General features: G+C 49.2%; 4 protein-coding genes across 8 annotated transcripts in view; 2 read left to right on the forward strand and 2 right to left on the reverse strand.

Moving 5' to 3' along the window:
• Positions 1 to 2,208, reverse strand: part of zdhhc16a (zDHHC palmitoyltransferase 16a) — a 13,573-nt gene extending 11,365 nt beyond the window's left edge. For all 4 annotated transcript variants that reach the window (XM_076286291.1, XM_076286290.1, XM_076286288.1 and 1 more), the window contains exon 1: positions 2,064 to 2,208. The gene's annotated coding sequence lies outside the window, so the exon portion shown is untranslated. The remainder of the gene's footprint in view (positions 1 to 2,063) is intronic.
• Positions 2,209 to 2,501: 293 nt separating this feature from the next.
• On the forward strand, positions 2,502 to 4,780 carry mettl18 (methyltransferase 18, RPL3 N3-histidine). Of its 2 annotated transcripts, none has more exons than XM_076286292.1 (2): positions 2,502 to 2,684; positions 3,498 to 4,780. In XM_076286292.1, exons 1-2 carry the CDS (start codon positions 2,586 to 2,588, stop codon positions 4,665 to 4,667), a joined length of 1,269 nt encoding a protein of 422 aa, XP_076142407.1. In that variant the 5' UTR covers positions 2,502 to 2,585; the 3' UTR covers positions 4,668 to 4,780. The 2 variants fall into 2 exon arrangements, with proteins under 2 accessions (XP_076142407.1, XP_076142408.1); XM_076286293.1 differs by having other exon boundaries at positions 3,501 to 4,780.
• Positions 4,781 to 8,544: 3,764 nt separating this feature from the next.
• Positions 8,545 to 14,064, reverse strand: pgam1a (phosphoglycerate mutase 1a). The gene is made up of 4 exons (XM_076286294.1): positions 13,794 to 14,064; positions 12,739 to 13,013; positions 9,742 to 9,922; positions 8,545 to 9,408 (listed from the first exon to the last, which is right to left on the reverse strand). Exons 1-4 carry the CDS (start codon positions 13,930 to 13,932, stop codon positions 9,239 to 9,241), a joined length of 765 nt encoding a protein of 254 aa, XP_076142409.1. The 5' UTR covers positions 13,933 to 14,064; the 3' UTR covers positions 8,545 to 9,238.
• Positions 14,065 to 15,155: 1,091 nt separating this feature from the next.
• The window catches only part of LOC143123874 (phosphatidylinositol 4-kinase type 2-alpha-like), an 8,313-nt gene continuing 3,468 nt past the window's right edge, over positions 15,156 to 20,000 (forward strand). The window contains exons 1-3 of the mRNA XM_076285153.1: positions 15,156 to 15,572; positions 18,173 to 18,373; positions 19,679 to 19,810. Coding sequence (XP_076141268.1) covers positions 15,237 to 15,572; positions 18,173 to 18,373; positions 19,679 to 19,810 — 669 coding nt within the window. The 5' untranslated portion in view covers positions 15,156 to 15,236. The remainder of the gene's footprint in view (positions 15,573 to 18,172; positions 18,374 to 19,678; positions 19,811 to 20,000) is intronic.

Genomic DNA, 20,000 nt, shown 5'->3' on the forward strand with positions numbered 1-20,000 from the left:
GGCTAACGAGCTGGGCTAGCATGCAGTAGTAGCGTAGTGGCTAAGGAGCTGGGCTAGTGTAGTGGCTAACGAGCTGGGCTAGCGTGCAGTAGTAGCGTAGCGGCTAAGGAGCAGGGCTAGCATGCAGTAGCCTGACAAGTTGTGGGTTCAATACCCAGCTTTCACTGCTGTGCCCTTGAGCAAGACACTTAACCCACTGTTGCTCCAGGGACACTGGCCCTTGTAATGTAACTGACATCAGTGGCTTGGGATAGAATCGTCTGCTAACAGACTGAAATGTAATGATGGAGTGAACCGGATAAGGCTGTGTGGTGCGGTAGTGACAAAGTGGTCAAGGAACTTGGCTAACATGCAGTAGCCAGCGTGGTGCCCTTGAGCAAGGCGCTTTACCCAGCATGGTGCCCTTGAGCAAGGCGCTTTACCCAGCGTGGTGCCCTTGAGCAAGGCGATTTACCCAGCGTGCCAACGTAGTGCCCTTGAGCAAGGCGCTTTACCCAGCGTGGTGCCCTTGAGCAAGGCGCTTTACCCAGCATGCCAGTGTGGTGCCTTGAGCAAGGCGCTTTACCCAGCGTGGTGCCCTTGAGCAAGGCGATTTACCCAGCGTGCCAACGTGGTGCCCTTGAGCAAGGAGCTTTACCCAGCGTGGTGCCCTTGAGCAAGGCGCTTTACCCAGCATGGTGCCCTTGAGCAAGGCGCTTTACCCAGCGTGGTGCCCTTGAGCAAGGCGCTTTACCCAGCGTGCCAGCGGGGTGCCCTTGAGCAAGGCACTTTACCCAGCGCGGTGCCTATGAGCAATGCGCTTTACCCAGCGTGCCAACGTGGTGCCCTTGAGCAAGGCGCTTTACCCAGCTTGCCAGCATGGTGCCCTTGAGCAAGGCGCTTTACCCAGCATGCCAGTGTGGTGGCATTGAGCAAAGGCGCTTTACCCAGCGTGGTGCCCTTGAGCAAGGCGCTTTACCCAACGTGGTGCCCTTGAGCAAGGCGCTTTACCCAGCGTGCCAACGTGGTGCCCTTGAGCAAGGCGCTTTACCCAGCGCGGTGCCCTTGAGCAAGGCGCTTTACCCAGCGTGCCAACGTGGTGCCCTTGAGCAAGGCGCTTTACCCAGCTTGCCAGCATGGTGCCCTTGAGCAAGGCGCTTTACCCAGCATGCCAGTGTGGTGGCATTGAGCAATGGCGCTTTACCCTGAATAGTCATGTGAGATTGAAGGCCACAAATATGCACGGGAGAGCATACCACTTCCCTAAGTAGTGCCGGTCTACTGCCAGTTATGCCAGTCTACAGACTGCCAGTTGTTGTACAAACTCAAGGCTTCTCTGTCTAATGTCTCAGCTCAGCTTATCCATATAATAATTAACCTCATCAGTAACATACTTTAAATGCCAACTGTTGACTAACTCCAGTTTTACCCACTGTGTACGTGTGTGTTGCTCTCTCTCTCCAGCTTCTCAGGTCAGATCTTTGCATAGATGATGACCCTCAATTGTCACCAAATGAGTCCGTTTCTTTCCTGTCCGTTCACATTCCAATCCGGAAGGCGCAGACAGGTGCGTTTGGGTTACGGGGGGGCGTGGTGGGCGGTAGCTTTCAGTAGGCTACCTTGCATCTCCTGGGAACTACGGAGATCGCGCGAGTCCTATAGCACGAACTGACAGCAACTCTGGATGTCCGTGACCAGCGCGTTGTGGTTTGACAGCAACGCGAGTGGCACCAATCCCATCCCCCTTCGCCATCATCACAAAAGACTTAATCGCCAGACAGCGCAAAAGAGGGGATTACTGATGTTCCCCCCCCCCCCCACACCCCCCCCCCCCCCCCAACATATCAAAACAACTAAATAATCACAGCGTTCCTCAAATGCATCAGTATGCATCGCATCGCACCCCATCACAATAAATGATGCGTTATCCAGTGTTGAGACTTCTCCATGGGACTCCGTCATCCTTCCCTTGTCTGAGATGGGAAGTCAGGCCAAAGGCTAACGTTACTCACTCGCTACATGTCCAACAGCTCGCACTCACACACACCTGAAATAACCAACCGGAGGCTACTACCGGTACTCACCTGGCTGTGGTCTGGTCTTAGCACGGCGGCAGGTCCGTCAGATCATGATAGCCAGAGGTCAAATTTAATCTTCCTGATGATTGCACAGAGATAGAGCGCTAGTACAGTTGTTCAAGCCGTTCAGCAGCCTACCACAGACAGTAAAAAAAACCTTAGGCTGCGCACCCCTAGTGCGCAGGTGTGGAAGTGGGCGCGATGAATTGTGGGGAATGGCGTTTAAAGACCGTGTGTGTGTTTGCATATTCGGTGCTTTTCACAAGAGGTTTAGAGTACCAACGAAACGTTTAGATTATAATATAACATACATTCCCATCGTATATCTCAACTGAATTCTATGTGTTGGTATCAAATCAGTCTATACCCCCAGACTTAAGTTAACAACCAAAGTATAATTCAAGCACAAGCATTATGGGAGTTGTAGTCTGTTCTTGTGAAACAAACGTGCATGTGTGTGTCACAAGTTAGCTTGGTAAATAGCGGTACATGTAGTAATCCTGAGAACATTTACGTCCTATAGAATTCATGGCGTTCAATTTTAACTTCGACATTAGGGTGAAAACAGACGGAATCTGTCAAGGCGATGCGAAAACGGAAAAAGATCAGGAATGCTCTCTGAAAACTGTAAGTCATGCACACAGCAATGTAACACATGCTAACGCATGGCTGATGCATACCTTGCTAATCTGTTGATCACTGGAGAAATTCTTGCAGATGCAGTGGATTAACATATTTTATCATACCTAACGTTAAACTCCATGGCAGTTATTGTGAGTGTCGCTGTTTCCCAGGTTTGACCGTTATCACTCAGCACTGTTGACCTTACCTTCGCAGTCAGGTGACAGGTCCTACAAGCTGTAAGATTTGGCTTTCAGGGACTAGTCAACATCATTGCTAATGCTGACAGAAAAAGTTAAGCTTTAGCCAAAGCTCCTCGGAGTGTCTAAAAATCACACGCTCTTAGCTACTGCTGAACAGTCTGATAGTATGGATGACGTGCTGCTCTTGACTGAAAGTTCCTAACTGGAGGGAAAACAAACGTCAGTGGTGCATCAAATCGGCTCGTTTACTAGAAAGAACATGCTTGAGACACACTGATTATCCAGAGACTGCAGTGCCTGAAGCTGTCATGTGATAATTCTGCTGTGGGTTCTATATGTGAACTGCAGGTGGTGATTTCAAGCATGTGTCTGCTGTGGGTTCTATATGTGAACTGCAGGTGGTGATTTCAGGCATGTGTCTGCTGTGGGTTCTATATGTGAACTGCAGGTGGTGATTTCAGGCATGTGTCTGCTGTGGGTTCTATGTGAACTGCAGGTGGTGATTTCAGGCATGTGTCTGCTGTGGGTTCTATGTGAACTGCAGGTGGTGATTTCAGGCTGCTGTGTCTGCTTGTCATGCTGAGCTGATGTCTTGCTGTTGATTACTGTTTTCCAGCAGGTAAAGGATGACGTCAGCCCCACTCCTCAGCCCATGAAGCCGGCTCGAGAACACTCCGCCCCCAGCGATGTGGACGCGCTCTTGCGGGACGTCGTCACGGAGACGGTGCGCGTGGGGGCTCTGCCGCCGCTGCTGTGCGTGAACGAGTCGGTGCTGGAGCTGACGGCGGAGGAGAGGCAGGCCGAGGAAGAGGGGGAGGAGGAAGAGGAGGTCCTGAAGAAGATGGCCGCCCAGCGCTCGGACCTGCTGCCGGGGGTGTACGAGGGGGGGCTCCGGGTGTGGGAGTGCACCTACGACCTCCTCGCACACCTGGACACGCACCTGGACACGCACCTGGAGCGCGAGGGCGAGGGGGGCGGAGTCTTCGCGGGGAGGCGGGTCTTAGACCTGGGCTGTGGGGCGGGGCTCCTGGGCGTCATGGCGATGCGCCTCGGGGCGGAACAGGTGGACTTCCAGGACTACAACAGCACGGTCATCCGCCAGCTGACCATCGCCAACGCCGCGCTTAACCAGCAACCGGAGGAAGAGGAAGAGGAGGAGGAGGAGGAGGAGGAACGAGAGAAGGGGGAGGTGAAGCAGGAGAAAGAGAAGGAAGGAGAGGAGGAGGAGAGGAAGAAGGGAGACGCACAGCAGAGAGTTGGTGAGAAAAGGGGAAAGGGGGATGGCAGAGAGAGACAGATGGAGGAGGAGAAACGGAGCGGGAAGAGAGGAGAGGAGAAGGAGAGCCCGCCGCCCAAGCGTAGAGCGCCCCCTGCCTCTGCCCCCCTGCGCTGCCACTGCCGCTTCTTCTCGGGGGACTGGACCTCCTTCCTGTCACTCATCCAGCAGCGCAGCCCGGCGCACAAATATGACATCATCCTCACCTCGGAGACGATCTACAACACGGACTACTACGCAGCGCTGCACGCGCTCCTCCATAGGCTGCTGGCGGATGACGGACAGGTGCTGCTGGCCACTAAGGCGCACTACTTTGGGGTGGGGGGCGGGCTGCTGCTGTTTGAGCGCTTCGTGGAGGAGCGGGGCGTGTTCGAGACGCGCCGGCTACTCGACGTGGACGAGGGGCTGCAGAGACATGTGCTGTCGCTCACGTTCAAGAGACACGACACACACAACACACACTCCTCTCACGCCACAGCCTCCAATGGGGCGCTTCAGAAGGTGAAATAACTGTGTGTGTGTGTGTGTGTGTGTGTGTGTGTGTGAGAGAGAGAGTGAGTATGAGAGATTGTATGTGTGTCTAATGCAGAAGCTCAGTGTGTGCGCCCTCTTGTGGTCTTGTACAGTAAATTCTTCTAAATGTAAAACCATGTTTTTTCTCTCTCTGTGTGGTTAATGGGTGTTGGAGAGCCCTCTGACACGATCCTGACACACCTGGGCATCCGCACCCTGCGTCTCTGAGGACCTGTGTGTGTGTGTGTGTGTGTGTGTGTGTGTGTGTGTGTGTGTGTGTGTGTGTGTGTGTGTGTATGAACAGAGATGGGCAAAAATACATCCAAATGAGACAGACACTAAAAACCTGTAAAAGTATCAGTATAAAAACACAAAATGAGTGTAGATCAACCATGACATGTTTTAAAATAGACTTTAGTGTAGTATTCTTTAATATGAAATACTATCTCATGTTTTAAAATAGACTTTAGTATTTCATATTAAAGAATACTACACTATCTCCAAGGCAACATGAAGTCTTGTCCTAGACCTCTGCTCTGGACATATTTGGTCATATTTGAGAAGCGCTGGACCGTGATTGGGCCGCACTCAAGCCAGCTAGTTCAGCCACGCCATCAGTCTGCAACAAATCAAATAGACTACGTGCATGAAAGGCTCTTCCTGTACACACATTTATTTACGGTGGAGTGTTAACCGTGTTGTAACGGCATCTTCTGTTATACTCTGCTCCTTACATCTTAGCTCCGACCCTGAATATCATGTTTGCCCAATAATAACAATTACAACACACACACAAATCCTTCTTTATCGTAACATGCTGATTCACTAGTGCAACACCCAACCAGGTCCGTGTAGACACTAATTACATTAACAATAGCGCCAGGTTCAAACACACCTGGTCAGTGTAGACACTAATTACATTAACAATAGCGGCAGGTTCAAACACACCTGGTCAGTGTAGACACTAATTACATTAACAATAGCGGCAGGTTCAAACACACCTGGTCAGTGTAGACACTAGTTACATTAACAATAGCGGCAGGTTCAAACACACCTGGTCAGTGTAGACACTAGTTACATTATCAATAGCGGCAGGTTCAAACACACCTGGTCAGTGTAGACACTAGTTACATTATCAATAGCGGCAGGTTCAAACACACCTGGCTCCACCGAGAGCCTTTCGTGCACGTAGCCTAGTGTGCGTGGTCCAATCAGAGAGAAGGGGCACAACAATGGAATGCCTTCCTGCCCCTTTTCAAATGTCACACACAGGTGATGTCGTCTACACCCCAGGGAACCTGTTTTTGTGGCGTTCACATCCGGATTGGCTGAGCAGCTCATTTCCTGAATTGCACGTTGGCCATCAGACCAATAGGACATCAGTCTATCATATGCCGTTTTTAAAATGGCAAATGGCAAAACCATTTTCGGCCCATCAAATAGAAATGACCAGCAGAAGATTGGCAAAGGTAGATCAGGCCCATCAAATCAAATACAAACCCATATTGTAACTACATGTGTCCGAAATCCCACCTGTGTGTGTGTGTTACCAAAGTCCTTTTAGGCAAGTCCCTCCACTCGGCGCCCATATTGCAACGCTTTTTGGGCACTTATCGGGCATCTATTATGGCAGAAAAGCGTGTGCGCAAGGCTTCACAACACCAACCTTGCTCCAGTGGTGAGATCACAACACATGATTAGCACAATGTCTTCACAACACACCACGATTGGCTCAATGTATTCACATGTCGACATTTTGCAACGGAAGGGATGGTATATGTATAGAGTGCTGTGTCTCCTCATTAGAAAGTCTCTGGTGTTACTTGTCATTGTCAGGTGTGTGTTGCTACTAGGGATGTAACGATTACCGGTATAATGGTAAACCGCGAAAAAAATGTTCACGATAATAATTACCGTTTTCATTTGAAATATCATGATTATCACTGTTGATTACCGCGGTGTGGAAACCGTGTGTTTAATCCTTCCCAGCTTCATCCAAACCTGCTTTTGACATACAGTAGGCCTGGTACAATGGAACAAAACTGGTACCCTACTGATTCTGTTGTCTAATTGATGGTTTTAACTACGATTCGGATTAGGCTACACCTGATTTTAAAAGGCGGAACTTTTTCACCGCAAAACGTGCACTGTATCATGTAGCCACTCTGCGTCTTTTTATGTTCACGTCCACATTAAATCCATTCCACTCACGTTATCAGGAGAATATAGTAGCCTAAAGTTTTATTTTGAACGCTTACTTTGTTCTCACTCATTGCAAATAACAGAAATAGCAAACTCCCAAGTTATGGTAGGGTAAGTTAAGATATAAGCACATAGCCAATTAAACATGAAGAAAAAAGTGAACGGGACACTTTTTGAAACTATTTCAGCTTGTGTAGGCCTATTAGTGCTTTCTGAACATATTGAACACACTTTTAGAAATACCGTGATAATACCGAAAACCGTGATAGTTTTGGTCACTATAACCTTGAGGTTAAATTTTCATACCGTTACATCCCTAGTTGCTACTCACCCAGTTGACCAGTAGGAGAGGAATGCTCCACCTGTGCTGGGATCACAGACGAGAACTGGGACGAAAGTTAGGAGCTCTCTCACACACACACAGGTCGCTGCTTAATCTCACTGCTCAGTCATTACTTTACATAACGTAGGAAGGTATGATGTCACATCTGACTCTCATCATATAACCAGGCCTTAATCTGATTGGTTGTTTCTTTATGTAATCTCACACCTTGTTCTGATTCATGATTGGTCCTAATCTGGCTGCTCAGTGTCCTACATAACCTCACTGGTCACTGATCATCATACAACCTTAATCTGACCGGTGGTCCCTGGTCACGTAATCCCGCTAGCTGGTCTGGCTGCCCCACACAAGAACACCGGTCATGGTGACCACACAGGCTCTCACAGCATGCTGCAATCTCATTGGTCACTCTCACAGCATGCTGCAATCTCATTGGTCACTCTCACAGCATGCTGCAATCTCATTGGTCACTCTCACATCTCATTGGTCACTCTCACAGCATGCTGCAATCTCATTGGTCACTCACAGCATGCTGCAATCTCATTGGTCACTCACAGCATGCTGCAATCTCATTGGTCACTCTCACATCTCATTGGTCACTCTCACAGCATGCTGCAATCTCATTGGTCACTCACAGCATGCTGCAATCTCATTGGTCACTCTCACAGCATGCTGCAATCTCATTGATCACTCTCACAGCATTCTGCAATCTCATTGGTTGACCCGGATGATCTAAGTATATATAAGTATATATACTCTTTTGATCCCGTGAGGGAAATTTGGTCTCTGCATTTATCCCAATCCGTGAATTAGTGAAACACACTCAGCACACAGTGAACACACAGTGAGGTGAAGTACACACTAATCCCGGCGCAGTGAGCTGCCTGCAACAACAGCGGCGCTCGGGGAGCAGTGAGGGGTTAGGTGCCTTGCTCAAGGGCACTTCAGCCGCTTTCTACTGGTCAGGGTTACAAACCGGCAACCCTCCGGTTACAAGTCCGAAGTGCTAACCAGTAGGCCACGGCTGCCACCTACAGAACATTTATCAATGTCTTGCGTGATTCCTGGTCCTTTAATGTGTGTGCCAGTGTCAGGTGCAGCAAGATGGTAAGAGATGGTCAAAGACAGTATCTCTCACACACACACACCACTTTAGGGGACAAACCAGGCAGCAGTGTGTGTGTCCTTTAGTGTCTGTGGGTGTGTCAGATACAGGAAGACCATAAGAGACAGTAGGAGATAGTATCACACACACACACACCAGTTTAGGGGACAAGCCTGACAACAGTATCACACACACACACACACTCACATAAAGACACACACCAGTTTAGGGGTCAAGCCTGATAACAGGCCGAAAACATTTATTACTGTGTGAAATTCCCATCAATGACACATTAACACTTCAGTGCTGTTGGCCCACGTACATCATCACAAAAACAAAGGAATGGTGTGTGTGGGGGTGTGTGTGTGTGTGTGTGTGTGTGTGTGTGATGCCGTGCTGAGGATGTTTAACATTGCCTTCAGCAGTGTAAACTCAGGCCCAGCATCACAAAAGGAATTGAATGATAGGGGTGTGTGTGTGTGTGTGTGTGTGTGTGTGTGTGTGTTACTGGTCCCTCACTACAGAACACAGTTGGTCAATAAATATGAATCAGAACTAAACTCTCAACTACAGCCAGTACACAGTCATGTTAGACAGCCATGCAGCGTTACAACACACACACACACACACACACACACACACAGCCATGCAGTGTCACAATACCCTCACTGGTCCTGTTACACACACACACACACACACACACACACACAACCATGCAGTGTCACAATACCCTCACTGGTCCTGTTACACGCACACGCACACGCACACGCACACACACACGCACACACACACACACACACAGCTGTTGACGGGCGGAAGCACAGAACAGGACACACCCCACCCCTCCCCCGGCCCCTCTCTGCAGAGGTTGAAGGTCAAAGGTCGTTCATTTCCTGCCCGGTACAGGTCAGTGGGCGTCTACTTCTTGGCCTTGCCCTGGGCAGCCACGGCCTCCATGGCCTTGCGCACCGTCTCCTCGTCCCCCAGGAACTGCATGGGCTTGACCGGCTTCAGGTTCTTGTCCAGCTCGTACAGGATGGGGATGCCGGTGGGCAGATTCAGCTCCATGATGGCCTCCTCGGACATGCCTGCCCACACACACACACACACAGAGTTTAGTACTACTACACATACCAGTGGCCAGGTTCCGTTCCATGATGAATTGCCTCCTCTGACATGTCTGGACAAACACACACGCATGCATGCATGCATGCACACATGCACGCACGCACACAAACACATGCACACACACACACACAAACACACACACACAAATAAACCCGCATCCACACACAAACACATACACTCAGCCACATAATGCCCACTGGTCAATTCTGCAGCGGTGATAACTTCAGGTGATCTCCTGACAGGTGGGTGTGTGTGTGTGTGTTGTGTGTGTGTGTTGTGGGGGGGGCACCTACCCTCCAGGTGCTTGACGATGCCGCGGAGGCTGTTGCCGTGGGCGGCGATGAGGACCCTCTTGCCCTCCTTGATCTGCGGCACCACCTCGTCGTTCCAGAAGGGCAGGGCCCGGGCAATCGTGTCCTTCAGGCTCTCGCACGACGGCAGCTGGTCCTCCGTCAGATCACCGTAGCGACGGTCCTGCAGCAAAAGTCAGAGGTCAGGGAGCACAGACAGAGGCACACACACACATTCATATGCACGCACGCACGCGCACACACACACACACTCTTATGCATGCACGTCAGGGAGCACAAACAGCACCTGAACCTCACTTCCTCTCGGCTGCTGCTGACACACACACAAATACCCACACTCACACACACACACACACACACACACACACACACACACACACACACACACAAATACCCTCACACACACACACACACACACACACACACACACACACACACACACACACACGGACCCTGGAGGGAGTGCGGCCTCTGAGACAGCACAGATCCACAGCGAAGTAAAGGCCGATGCATTCAGTCAATTCTAACGGGGCTCATGGATAAGATTCTTCATCAGATTGTTCTTATTGTGTGTGTGTGTGTGTGTGTCTGTGCGTGTGTGTGTCTGTGCGTGTGTGTGTGTGTCGGTGTCTGTGCGTGTGTGTGTGTCTTGTGTGTGTCTGTGCGTGTGTGTGTCGGTGTCTGTGTGTGTGTCTTGTGTGAGCACTCTGAAGAGACCACTGTTGACGTTTGTCTTATCTGCTCTGAACTTCAGACAGCGCGTGAGAGCCGAGTATTAAGCCCCTCTGTCTCACACACACACTCACACACACACACACACACACACACACACACACACACACACACACACACACACGTACGCGCACACACACACACACACACACACACGCACACACACACACGCACACACACGTTTCCAGAGGAGGCAACTTCTGCCTATGGGCCTCCTGAATCGACCAATCAGATGACTAGATAGGACCGCCTAAAACATCCAATGAGCAATCAGATCCTGCTCCTCCTCCCTAGGATAGGTACACACACACACACACACACACACACACACACACACACACACACACACACACACACACACTCCATCTTCCTAAGCCAGTGTTTCTCAAACTTTTTCAGACCAAGGATCACTTAACCATAAAAAAAAAAAAAATCACAGACCACCTAGCTAAAAAAACAACTGTAGACCTACTTCAACAGTATATTACACACAGTATATTACACAATAGGCCTACTCACTGAACCACCTTGCTTATTATCTTTTCACCTTGCTTAATGTGTCAGAGGATTCATATGATTTAAACTGGCGTAGCTTACATAGACAGTGTTGCAGAACTATTTGGATTTACATACAAGTTGGTTCAATATTGCAAACATGATATTTCACCACGTCTCCTCGCAGACCACACTGTCAACCACACTTTGAGAAACACTGCCCGAAGCAAGATGTGTGAAAACTCACCTGTGCAGCGGTCCTACACACACACACACACACACACACACACACACACACACACACACACACACACACACACACACACACACACACACACACACACACACACACACACACACACACACACACACACACACACACACACACACACACACACACACACACACACACACACACACACTTCTAGCTAGGGATGTTATTAAAGTCTGCTCTGTCATAAAACCTACATACACTCACATACTTAAAACTACCAGGCTGTGGCCCCAGCAGTGGCACAACTGGCTGGGGCACCTGCACCGTACGCCGGCGACCCGGGTTCTACTCCCGCCCCGTGGTCCTTTCTGGATCCCACCCCGACTCTCTCTCCCACTCACTTCCTGTCATTCTCTACTATCCTGTCAATTAAAGGCATAAAAGGCCAAAAAAATATACTTAAAAAAAAAAAAAAAAAAAAAAACTACCAGGCTGTGTGTGTGTGTGTGTGTGTGTGTTGGTGGAACGCACTACCAGTTCCTACCAGAGCAGGGGCATCCCTCTTTACTTTCAAAAAGCTCCTGTAGACCCAGCTCTTCAGAGAGTACCTCCTCATCTTGTAGCACTACTCACAACTAGCCATGCTAATTCAGCTCTTCAGAGAGTACCTCCTCTTGTAGCACTACGCTCTAACTAGCCATGCTAATTCAGCTCTTCAGAGAGTACCTCCTCATCTTGTAGCACTACTCACAACTAGCCTTGCTAATTCAGCTCTTCAGAGAGTACCTCCTCATCTTGTAGCACTACTCACAACTAGCCTTGCTAATTCAGCTCTTCAGAGAGTACCTCCTCATCTTGTAGCACTACTCACAACTAGCCTTGCTAATTCAGCTCTTCAGAGAGTATCTCCTCTTGTAGCACTACGCTCTAACTAGCCATGCTAATTCAGCTCTTCAGAGAGCACCTCCTCTTGTAGCACTACCCTCCAACTAGCCGTGCTAATTCTAGCACTTAGCATTGACACTGACTGTATGGAAGCAGCACTTACTGCTGCACTCACTTGTTTCGCTTTGTCCCTTTGGTTAAAAAGCATCAAATGCCAAATGTGATGTAATATAGTGTGTGTGTGTGTGTGTGTGTGTGTAGTGTACCTTGCTGATGACGGTGTAGTAGGTGTGGTCAGCCTCCATGGGCGAGAGGGGGGGGATGTTGTGTGTGTGTGTCTGTGTATATATATGTGTGTGTGTGTGTGTGTGTGTGTGTGTGTGTGTGTGTGTGTGTGTGTAGTGTACCTTGCTGATGACTGTGTAGTAGGTGTGGTCAGCCTCCATGAGCGAGAGGGGGGGATGTTGTGTGTGTGTCTGTGTATATGTGTGTGTGTGTGTGTGTGTGTGTGTGTGTGTGTGTATACCTTGCTGATGACTGTGTAGTAGGTGTGGTCAGCCTCCATGAGCGAGAGGGGGGGATGTTGTGTGTGTGTCTGTGTATATATGTGTGTGTGTGTGTGTGTGTGTGTGTTTATATGTGTGTGTGTATACCTTGCTGATGACTGTGTAGTAGTCGTGGTCAGCATCCATGGACGGTGGGGGGGTGTCGTACGAACGCCTCCAGATCTTGACCTGTGCGTCTCCGTGCTTGGCGGCCGTCTCGGCCTTGTTTAGCCCAGTCAGGCCACCGTAGTGGCGCTCGTTCAGCCGCCAGGTTCTGTGGACCGGAACCCACATCTGATCGATCTGCTCCAGACACAGCCACAGGGTCCGGATGGCCCGCTTCAGAACCGACGTGTAGCACACATCAAACTCGTAGCCAGCATCTGCCCGTCGATACAGTAATCAATGTCAGCGCACATCAATCTCTCACACACACACACCATCGGAACAGCTCTGTCAGACTACTCCATCCATTGATCTTACTACACAGTCACAATAATACAAGCATTATATGTGTGTGTGTGCAACTGTGATGTTGCCACAGTAACCATGACTTAACCATGGTACACTGATCCATCATCATTCTCTGAGTTTCACTTTTATGGTTATGGTTATGGTTTTTAGCTGACACTTCAATGTGCCTGCATCGCGAGGCTTCTTGTCGCATGCAACCAGGCGGTGACTCGTATAGGCCTAGGGCCCTAGTCTGCGTGCACTGCAGGGAGAGATGCTCTGAAACGACACGGGAACTCTGTAGTTTCACGTTCCTATCTGCACGTTCGCCTCATTACGCACCCATGCGTCACATATAAAGGCGGTGTCTACAGTCTGCAGCGGCCTCTCTGATTCGCCGCCGTCCGGTTAGGAAGGTGGGCTACAGGGAAAAATGACAACACCGCCCCTGTTCGTGACTCACGTCTGAAGGAAATAGCGGATTTCTTGCATGACTTAAGAGTTTTCAGTGTTAATGTTTCAGTGGCACAATCACACTAATAAACAGGCATTAAGATGAACGTGTTTCCTCCTCACGTCGAGTCCTGTGCTGCCACACGACTACAGAGTTTAACGTCACTGCATGGTTTCGAAATCAGTGACATTGCCCAAAGCAAATCTGACAGTAGAGCACGCTAGAACACTGGGTGATGGACCGAAGGGGACTTTACCTTTTAAGGCCTTCCCTCCTCGCTTGGCCTCCTGGACGCCCGTGTCACTCAGGTCCGCGTCGAACCATCCGCAGAAGCGGTTCTCCTGGTTCCAGCAGCTCTCTCCGTGGCGGATCAGAACCAGCTTGTAGGCGGCCATTTTCTCACGTTGGCTCTCGGTTTCTGTACAAACGCGGAGAATCGGCGTGTGAGAAGGAGAGTCGAGGACGGACGGAGGAGACGAGTCTACGTGCAGCTGCAGGTGGTTCACGAGTGAACTGGGATGCGCGCGACGGCACCTTTTCCTGATTCAGAGCGTGACACGCGTGACGCTACACCACATTAGCCAATCAGAAAGCAGAACACCGTTTTCAACCTCTGTCCGAGGAAGTTACAACACTGACCTTCAATGTTCCATAAACCAGAGATGAAAAATGCGGCTTCACTGTGGAGGTAGAAACAGTGATAAACTGAGATGATATGCGGTGTCATTGTTCTCCAAGTATTTCAAAGCCCAGAATTGCCTCTTTGCATTCAGTGTATCAGTCACAATCAGAACAATAATCTCCACAGTACTGGAACTGTCTAGAGCTGAATATTTGACACAGATACAACTAGATGAATGAAAACTACTTTAATCTTTACGCCATTGATTTAAAGGGTGAAAAAAAGAGCTGTTGCTGTAGTCTCAGAATGAAGGGGAGCTTCTTGAAGAGGGACGGTGAAAGTCAAGGTTAGAAAGGGAACGAGGGGCACTGGTGTATAGTGTGTGTGTGTGTGTGTGTGTGCAGTGGTGTAGTCTACGTGATACGCAGGACTAAATGCATCACCATCAAATAGGCAAGGATACGTATTAACATTTGGGTTTGATCACAGTACCCACTACAGCTAACTAGACTACATCCCACTACAGCTAACTAACTAGACTGACTGGGGTAGTGGTGTGTGTGTGCGTGTGTGTGTGTGGGTAGACTGAATTAGTGTAAGCTGTAGGCCTCCACGGCGGTTTTTGCCACAACATGCATGTCAATAGGCTAATTTATGTTCAGGGAATAAAGCGCATTTAATAATCAAATCCTCAAATAGCCTGAGGGTTATTCCCTGCGACTAATCTAAAATGTTTTGCATAGCCTACGAATAATCCAAAGACACATGCCAATGGTGTGTGTGTGTGTGTGTGAGAGAGAGAGAGAGTGACGGTGCTCTTCTTGGAGGTTGATCGGCTCGGCTGGGTGTGCAAAGTCTGATCGCTACTGCGATGAGGGGGGCGGGATCACGTTGGGAGGCTGGACCAGTGCGCCAATGGAGAGTTGCAGAAAGCTTAGGGGTGGAGCCAGATCCGGAAGAAGAGTGACCACATCAATACTGTTGACGCGAGCTGCCGACGCTGGCAACTTCTGGACTTTGCACAGTCCGCCCGTAGCATCACCGGCGCCGGGTTGTTTTTTATTTGGCTTTTGCGCGATGGACGAAACGAGTCCGCTCATCTCTCCTCTCCGCGAGTCTGGCGACTTAAGTCATTCTCATCAGTCCGAATCCGGCTCACGGCGGGACGGTCTGGATGGCGTACCTGGTTCGGCAGCTCGCGTGCCCCCGGGGAGCCCTGGAAGCAGTCGCGAGAGGGAAACGTTGCTGGACAGGGGCAGCTCGCCGCGGGATTTTCACAGGAATGAGTTTAACGACGACCCAGAGTTCCGAGAGATCGTGAGGAAAGCGGAGCGGGCCATCGAGGAGGGCATCTTTCCGGAGAGAATCTCGCAAGGCTCCAGTGGCAGTTACTTCGTCAAAGATGTTCACGGGGTGAGACCTGGCGCGGGGGTGTGAATGCGCGTGTGTGCGTGTGATGCGATGGGGGTTGGGGCCTTGTGCCACATGAATACTCTTTTTTTGGGGGTGTGGGGTGCTTCTCTTGAATTGAGATGGCTTTCTCAGGGAGCCCAAAAAGGTAGAAACACGCACGCACGCACACACGCACACATACACACACACACACACACACACACACATATTACAACAGTACTACCACCGCTATGTTGCTTACTGTTATGAGTTTATGTATTTTGAGCCAGCATGTGTTTTTAAAGCCAGCTGATTGGCCTTTTAGAGGGAGCAGAGGTTGAGATGGAGAGAGAGAGGGGGGGGGGGGGGTCTGAGACAGAGAGAGGGGGAGAGAGAACTCCTGATCTGTTTCGGATGTTTGGAGACATCAGATGTCAGATGCCACGCTGGCCTCAGCAACCCGTGTGTGTGTGTGTGTGTGTGTGTGTGTGTGTGTGAGTGAGTGAGTGAGCGAGCTTGACTGTATGAATAACAGAAATGAATGGATTTACATGGCTTTCTAATCATGTGTGTGTGTGTGTGTGTGAGAGAGAGAGTGACTGAGCTTGACTGTATGAATAAGAGAAATGAATGGAGTTACATGGCTTTGTAATCATGACTGTGTGTGTGTGTCTCAGCCGCTCACCATGTTGCATACTCTCCTACATCACGTGCAACACACACCCCTTGCTTCCTGTTCCTACACACACACACACACACACACACACACACACACATTTTAAACAAACATACAGGACATATGTTTTGTGTTGCTTCTGTTGAGCATAGACACACACGTACACACACACACGTACACACATGCATGCACACACACACACACACACACACACGTACGTATACACACACACGTACGTACACACACACACACACACACACACACACACACATAGACACACACACAAACACACACAGGGCTGACTTCAGTCTGTGCACACAGTAGAAAGTCCCCAGCATTGACTCAGTCATGTGATAGCACTTAAGCTAATCTCATCAGCCAAATAACCTGCCGAAGCTCACCAATCAGACACACACACACACGCATACTCACCAGTCAGAAACTCTCTCTCACACACACACACACACACACACACACATACTCGCCAGTTAAAAACACACATACACACACAAACAGGCACAGGCACAGGCACACACACACACACACACACACACACACACACACAATCTCACTCACATACACACACACACTCACACACACAGGCTCTCACTCACCAGTCAGACACATACACACACACACTCTTAAAACGAATGTGTTGAAAACAACTTTAACACATCTCTGTGTCCAGATAGGGACCACACAATTTTGTGTAGTTTCTTTTTTTTATTTGTTACACAAAATGTGTTGAAAATAACACATCTTGCGTTGTTTGTTAACACATCTCTGTGTCCAGATAGGGACAACACATCCTTTTTAAGAGTGTACAAACACGCACATACTCACCAATCAGACACACACACACACACACACACACACACACACACACACAGGGGCCACACATACTCAGGGGGCCTTGGGCATACTATTCCCTCCCTCTCTCTCTCTCTCTCTCTCTATCTCCCTCTCTCTCTCTCTCTCTCTCTCACACACACACACACACACACACACAAACACACATAGGGGGCTGCAAAATCAGCAGTAAGCAGTGTGTCTGACCAATCGGCAGCGAGAGTGTGTGTCTGAGAATATCTCTCTGGTTGACCCATCAGCAGAAAGGCTAGGAGTGGATGATGAAGCAGCAGAGGCAGGTTCAATGTCAAAACACTTTGCACGGTCCTGCTTGGACGATACGTTTGGTCAAAACACTTTGCACGGTCCTGCTTGGACGATACGTTTGGTCAAACACTTTGCACGGTCCTGCTTGGACGATACGTTTGGTCAAAACACTTTGCAAGGTCCTGCTTGGACGATACGTTTGGTCAAAACACTTTGCAAGGTCCTGCTTGGACGATACGTTTGGTCAAAACACTTTGCACGGTCCTGCTTGGACGATACGTTTGGTCAAAACACTTTGCACGGTCCTGCTTGGACGATACGTTTGGTCAAAACACTTTGCACGGTCCTGCTTGGACGATACGTTTGGTCAAAACACTTTGCACGGTCCTGCTTGGACGATACGTTTGGTCAAAACACTTTGCACGGTCCTGCTTGGACGATACGTTTGGTCAAAACACTTTGCACGGTCCTGCTTGGACGATACGTTTGGTCAAAACACTTTGCAAGGTCCTGCTTGGACGATACGTTTGGTCAAAACACTTTGCAAGGTCCTGCTTGGACGATACGTTTGGTCAAAACACTTTGCACAGTCCTGATTGAACAGTCCTGGTCCTGATTTATTCCTCTCCTCTTCTCTCCTCCCTCGTTCCTCTCCTCTTCTCTCCTCCCCTCCTCTGCTCGTCTCTCCTCTCATCTCCTCCTTTTCACCTCCCCTCTCCTCTCCTCACCTTAGCCTGGGCTAGCCAAGGCCAGTAGAACGAGTAAAGGACACACTGTGTGTATGTGTGTGTGTGTGTGTCTGATGTCTCTGATGTCTTCCTCCTCCCAGAGGGTGATCGGTGTGTTCAAGCCGAAGACTGAGGAGCCGTACGGGCAGCTCAACCCCAAATGGACCAAGTGGCTGCAGAAGCTCTGCTGTCCGTGCTGCTTCGGACGAGATTGCCTTGTGCTCAACCAGGGCTACATGTCCGAGGCAGGGGCCAGTCTAGTGGACCAGAGACTCGCACTCAACATCGTCCCCAAGACCAAGGTACACACGTACACACTAGGGGTGGGCGATATATATCGTCTGCGATAATATCGTGATTGTTGTTTTAACGATGTGCAAATTGACATTATTGAGTATTTAAATTACTTTTGGGGAAAAACACTCGAAATCACGCACTGAAGACTCATACAGTCCCAGGAGGTAGGCTATGCGGGAGAAGTGCAGCAGAGCAAGTGTCACGTGATCACTAGTGGGTCACAACGTTGTCCCACGCAGCCTAATGTTTATTTTGTGCAGCGAGAGTAGCCTACTTGGGATTTTATGCGGCTACTTCTGTTCAAGTAGCATTGTATGATGAGACAGTCACGTTTTTTCCTACACGGTATTATATGGAGAGAAAACATTAGCCTTTGAGTATTTTAATAATCAGTTGTAAACAAATAACTATTCTCATGTAACTCTTTTGTAAATGGACTGAAGTTAGTTCTAAATATCTACGTTTACCGATTATGCTAACCGTTAGCATCTCTATGGGATTTCTCATAAACATTAGCCATAAGCTAACGCATTAGTTTCTATTCTGTAACTTGGAATGCTAGCCTACGTGATTGCTCTAAAACAAAACATAGAAGGAAATAACTGAGATGTAGGCTACTCTGTTGGTCTGCTCTTAGTTTTACAGTGAATCCTATGTAAAGGTTTGAAAGAAACGTCAGCTTCAGACTTTCTTTTGGGAAACTGTTAGGCCTATTCATCTTCTCTAATGTAGCTGGCTAGACCATGTCATTGCCACACACACAAGTGGGGGCAGAATTGGAAATGTGTAGAGTGACAATGCATTGGTTGATTTGGTTAAAAGGTCACATATTAGGTTATTGGTTATTATTGTAATGATGCTATTCATAAATAATGAGCTGTAAAGTAACTCAGACTTTAACAAAAACAATTTTTTAAAGGATATCGACTAATTATCGTTATCGTCAAAATCACAAAAAATATCGAGATATTATTTTTTGTCCATATCGCCCACCCCTAACACACACACACACACACACAGGCTGGTGCTGAACCAGGGGCCAGTCTAGTGGACCAGAGACTTGCACTCAACATCATCCCCAAGACCAAGGTACACACACACACACACACACACACACACACACACTAACCCTAACCCTAACCCTCTCTCTCAGGTGGTTTACCTGGCCAGTGAGAACTTTAACTACAGTGCCATTGACCTGTCTCTCTCTCTCTCTCTCCCTCCCTCTCTTTCCCTCCTCTCTCCCTCCCTCTCTCTCTCTCTCTCTCTCTCTCTTTTCCTCTCTCTCTCCCTCTCTCTCCCTCTCTCAGGTGGTTTACCTGGCAAGTGAGACCTTTAACTACAGTGCCATTGACCGGGTCAAGGCCAAAGGCAAGAGGCTGGCCCTGGAGAAAGTGCCCAAAGTTGGACAGCGCTTCCACAGGATAGGACTGCCCCCTAAGGTGTGTGTGTGTGTGTGTGTGTGTGTGTGTGTGTGTGTGTGTGTTATAGGATAGTGCTTCCACAGGATAGGACTGCCCCCTAAGGTGCGTGCGTGCGTGTGTGTGCGCGCGTGTGTGTGTGTGTGTGCTATAGGATAGTGCTTCCACAGAATAGGACTGCCCCCTAAGGTGTGTGTGTGTGTGTGTGTGT

The sequence above is a fragment of the Alosa pseudoharengus genome, unplaced genomic scaffold (assembly GCF_046254945.1).
Source record: "Alosa pseudoharengus isolate Yale_2024_CS ecotype anadromous, Long Island Sound unplaced genomic scaffold, YU_APseudo_1.1 YU_APseudo_1.1_scf_15, whole genome shotgun sequence".
Taxonomy (NCBI): Eukaryota; Metazoa; Chordata; class Actinopteri; order Clupeiformes; family Clupeidae; genus Alosa; species Alosa pseudoharengus.

Excerpts from the sequence above, each read along its gene's own strand:
- mettl18 (XM_076286292.1), top strand. The coding sequence starts at position 2,586 with ATGGCGTTCAATTTTAACTTCGACATTAGGGTGAAAACAGACGGAATC. Across the intron at positions 2,685-3,497 it reads AGGAATGCTCTCTGAAAACT|CAGGTAAAGGATGACGTCAG; the intron begins GTAAGTCATGCA and ends ACTGTTTTCCAG.
- pgam1a (XM_076286294.1), bottom strand. The coding sequence starts at position 13,932 with ATGGCCGCCTACAAGCTGGTTCTGATCCGCCACGGAGAGAGCTGCTGG. Across the intron at positions 13,014-13,793 it reads AGGAGGGAAGGCCTTAAAAG|ATGCTGGCTACGAGTTTGAT; the intron begins GTAAAGTCCCCT and ends ATCGACGGGCAG. Across the intron at positions 9,409-9,741 it reads CATCGTCAAGCACCTGGAGG|GCATGTCCGAGGAGGCCATC; the intron begins GTAGGTGCCCCC and ends GTGTGTGGGCAG.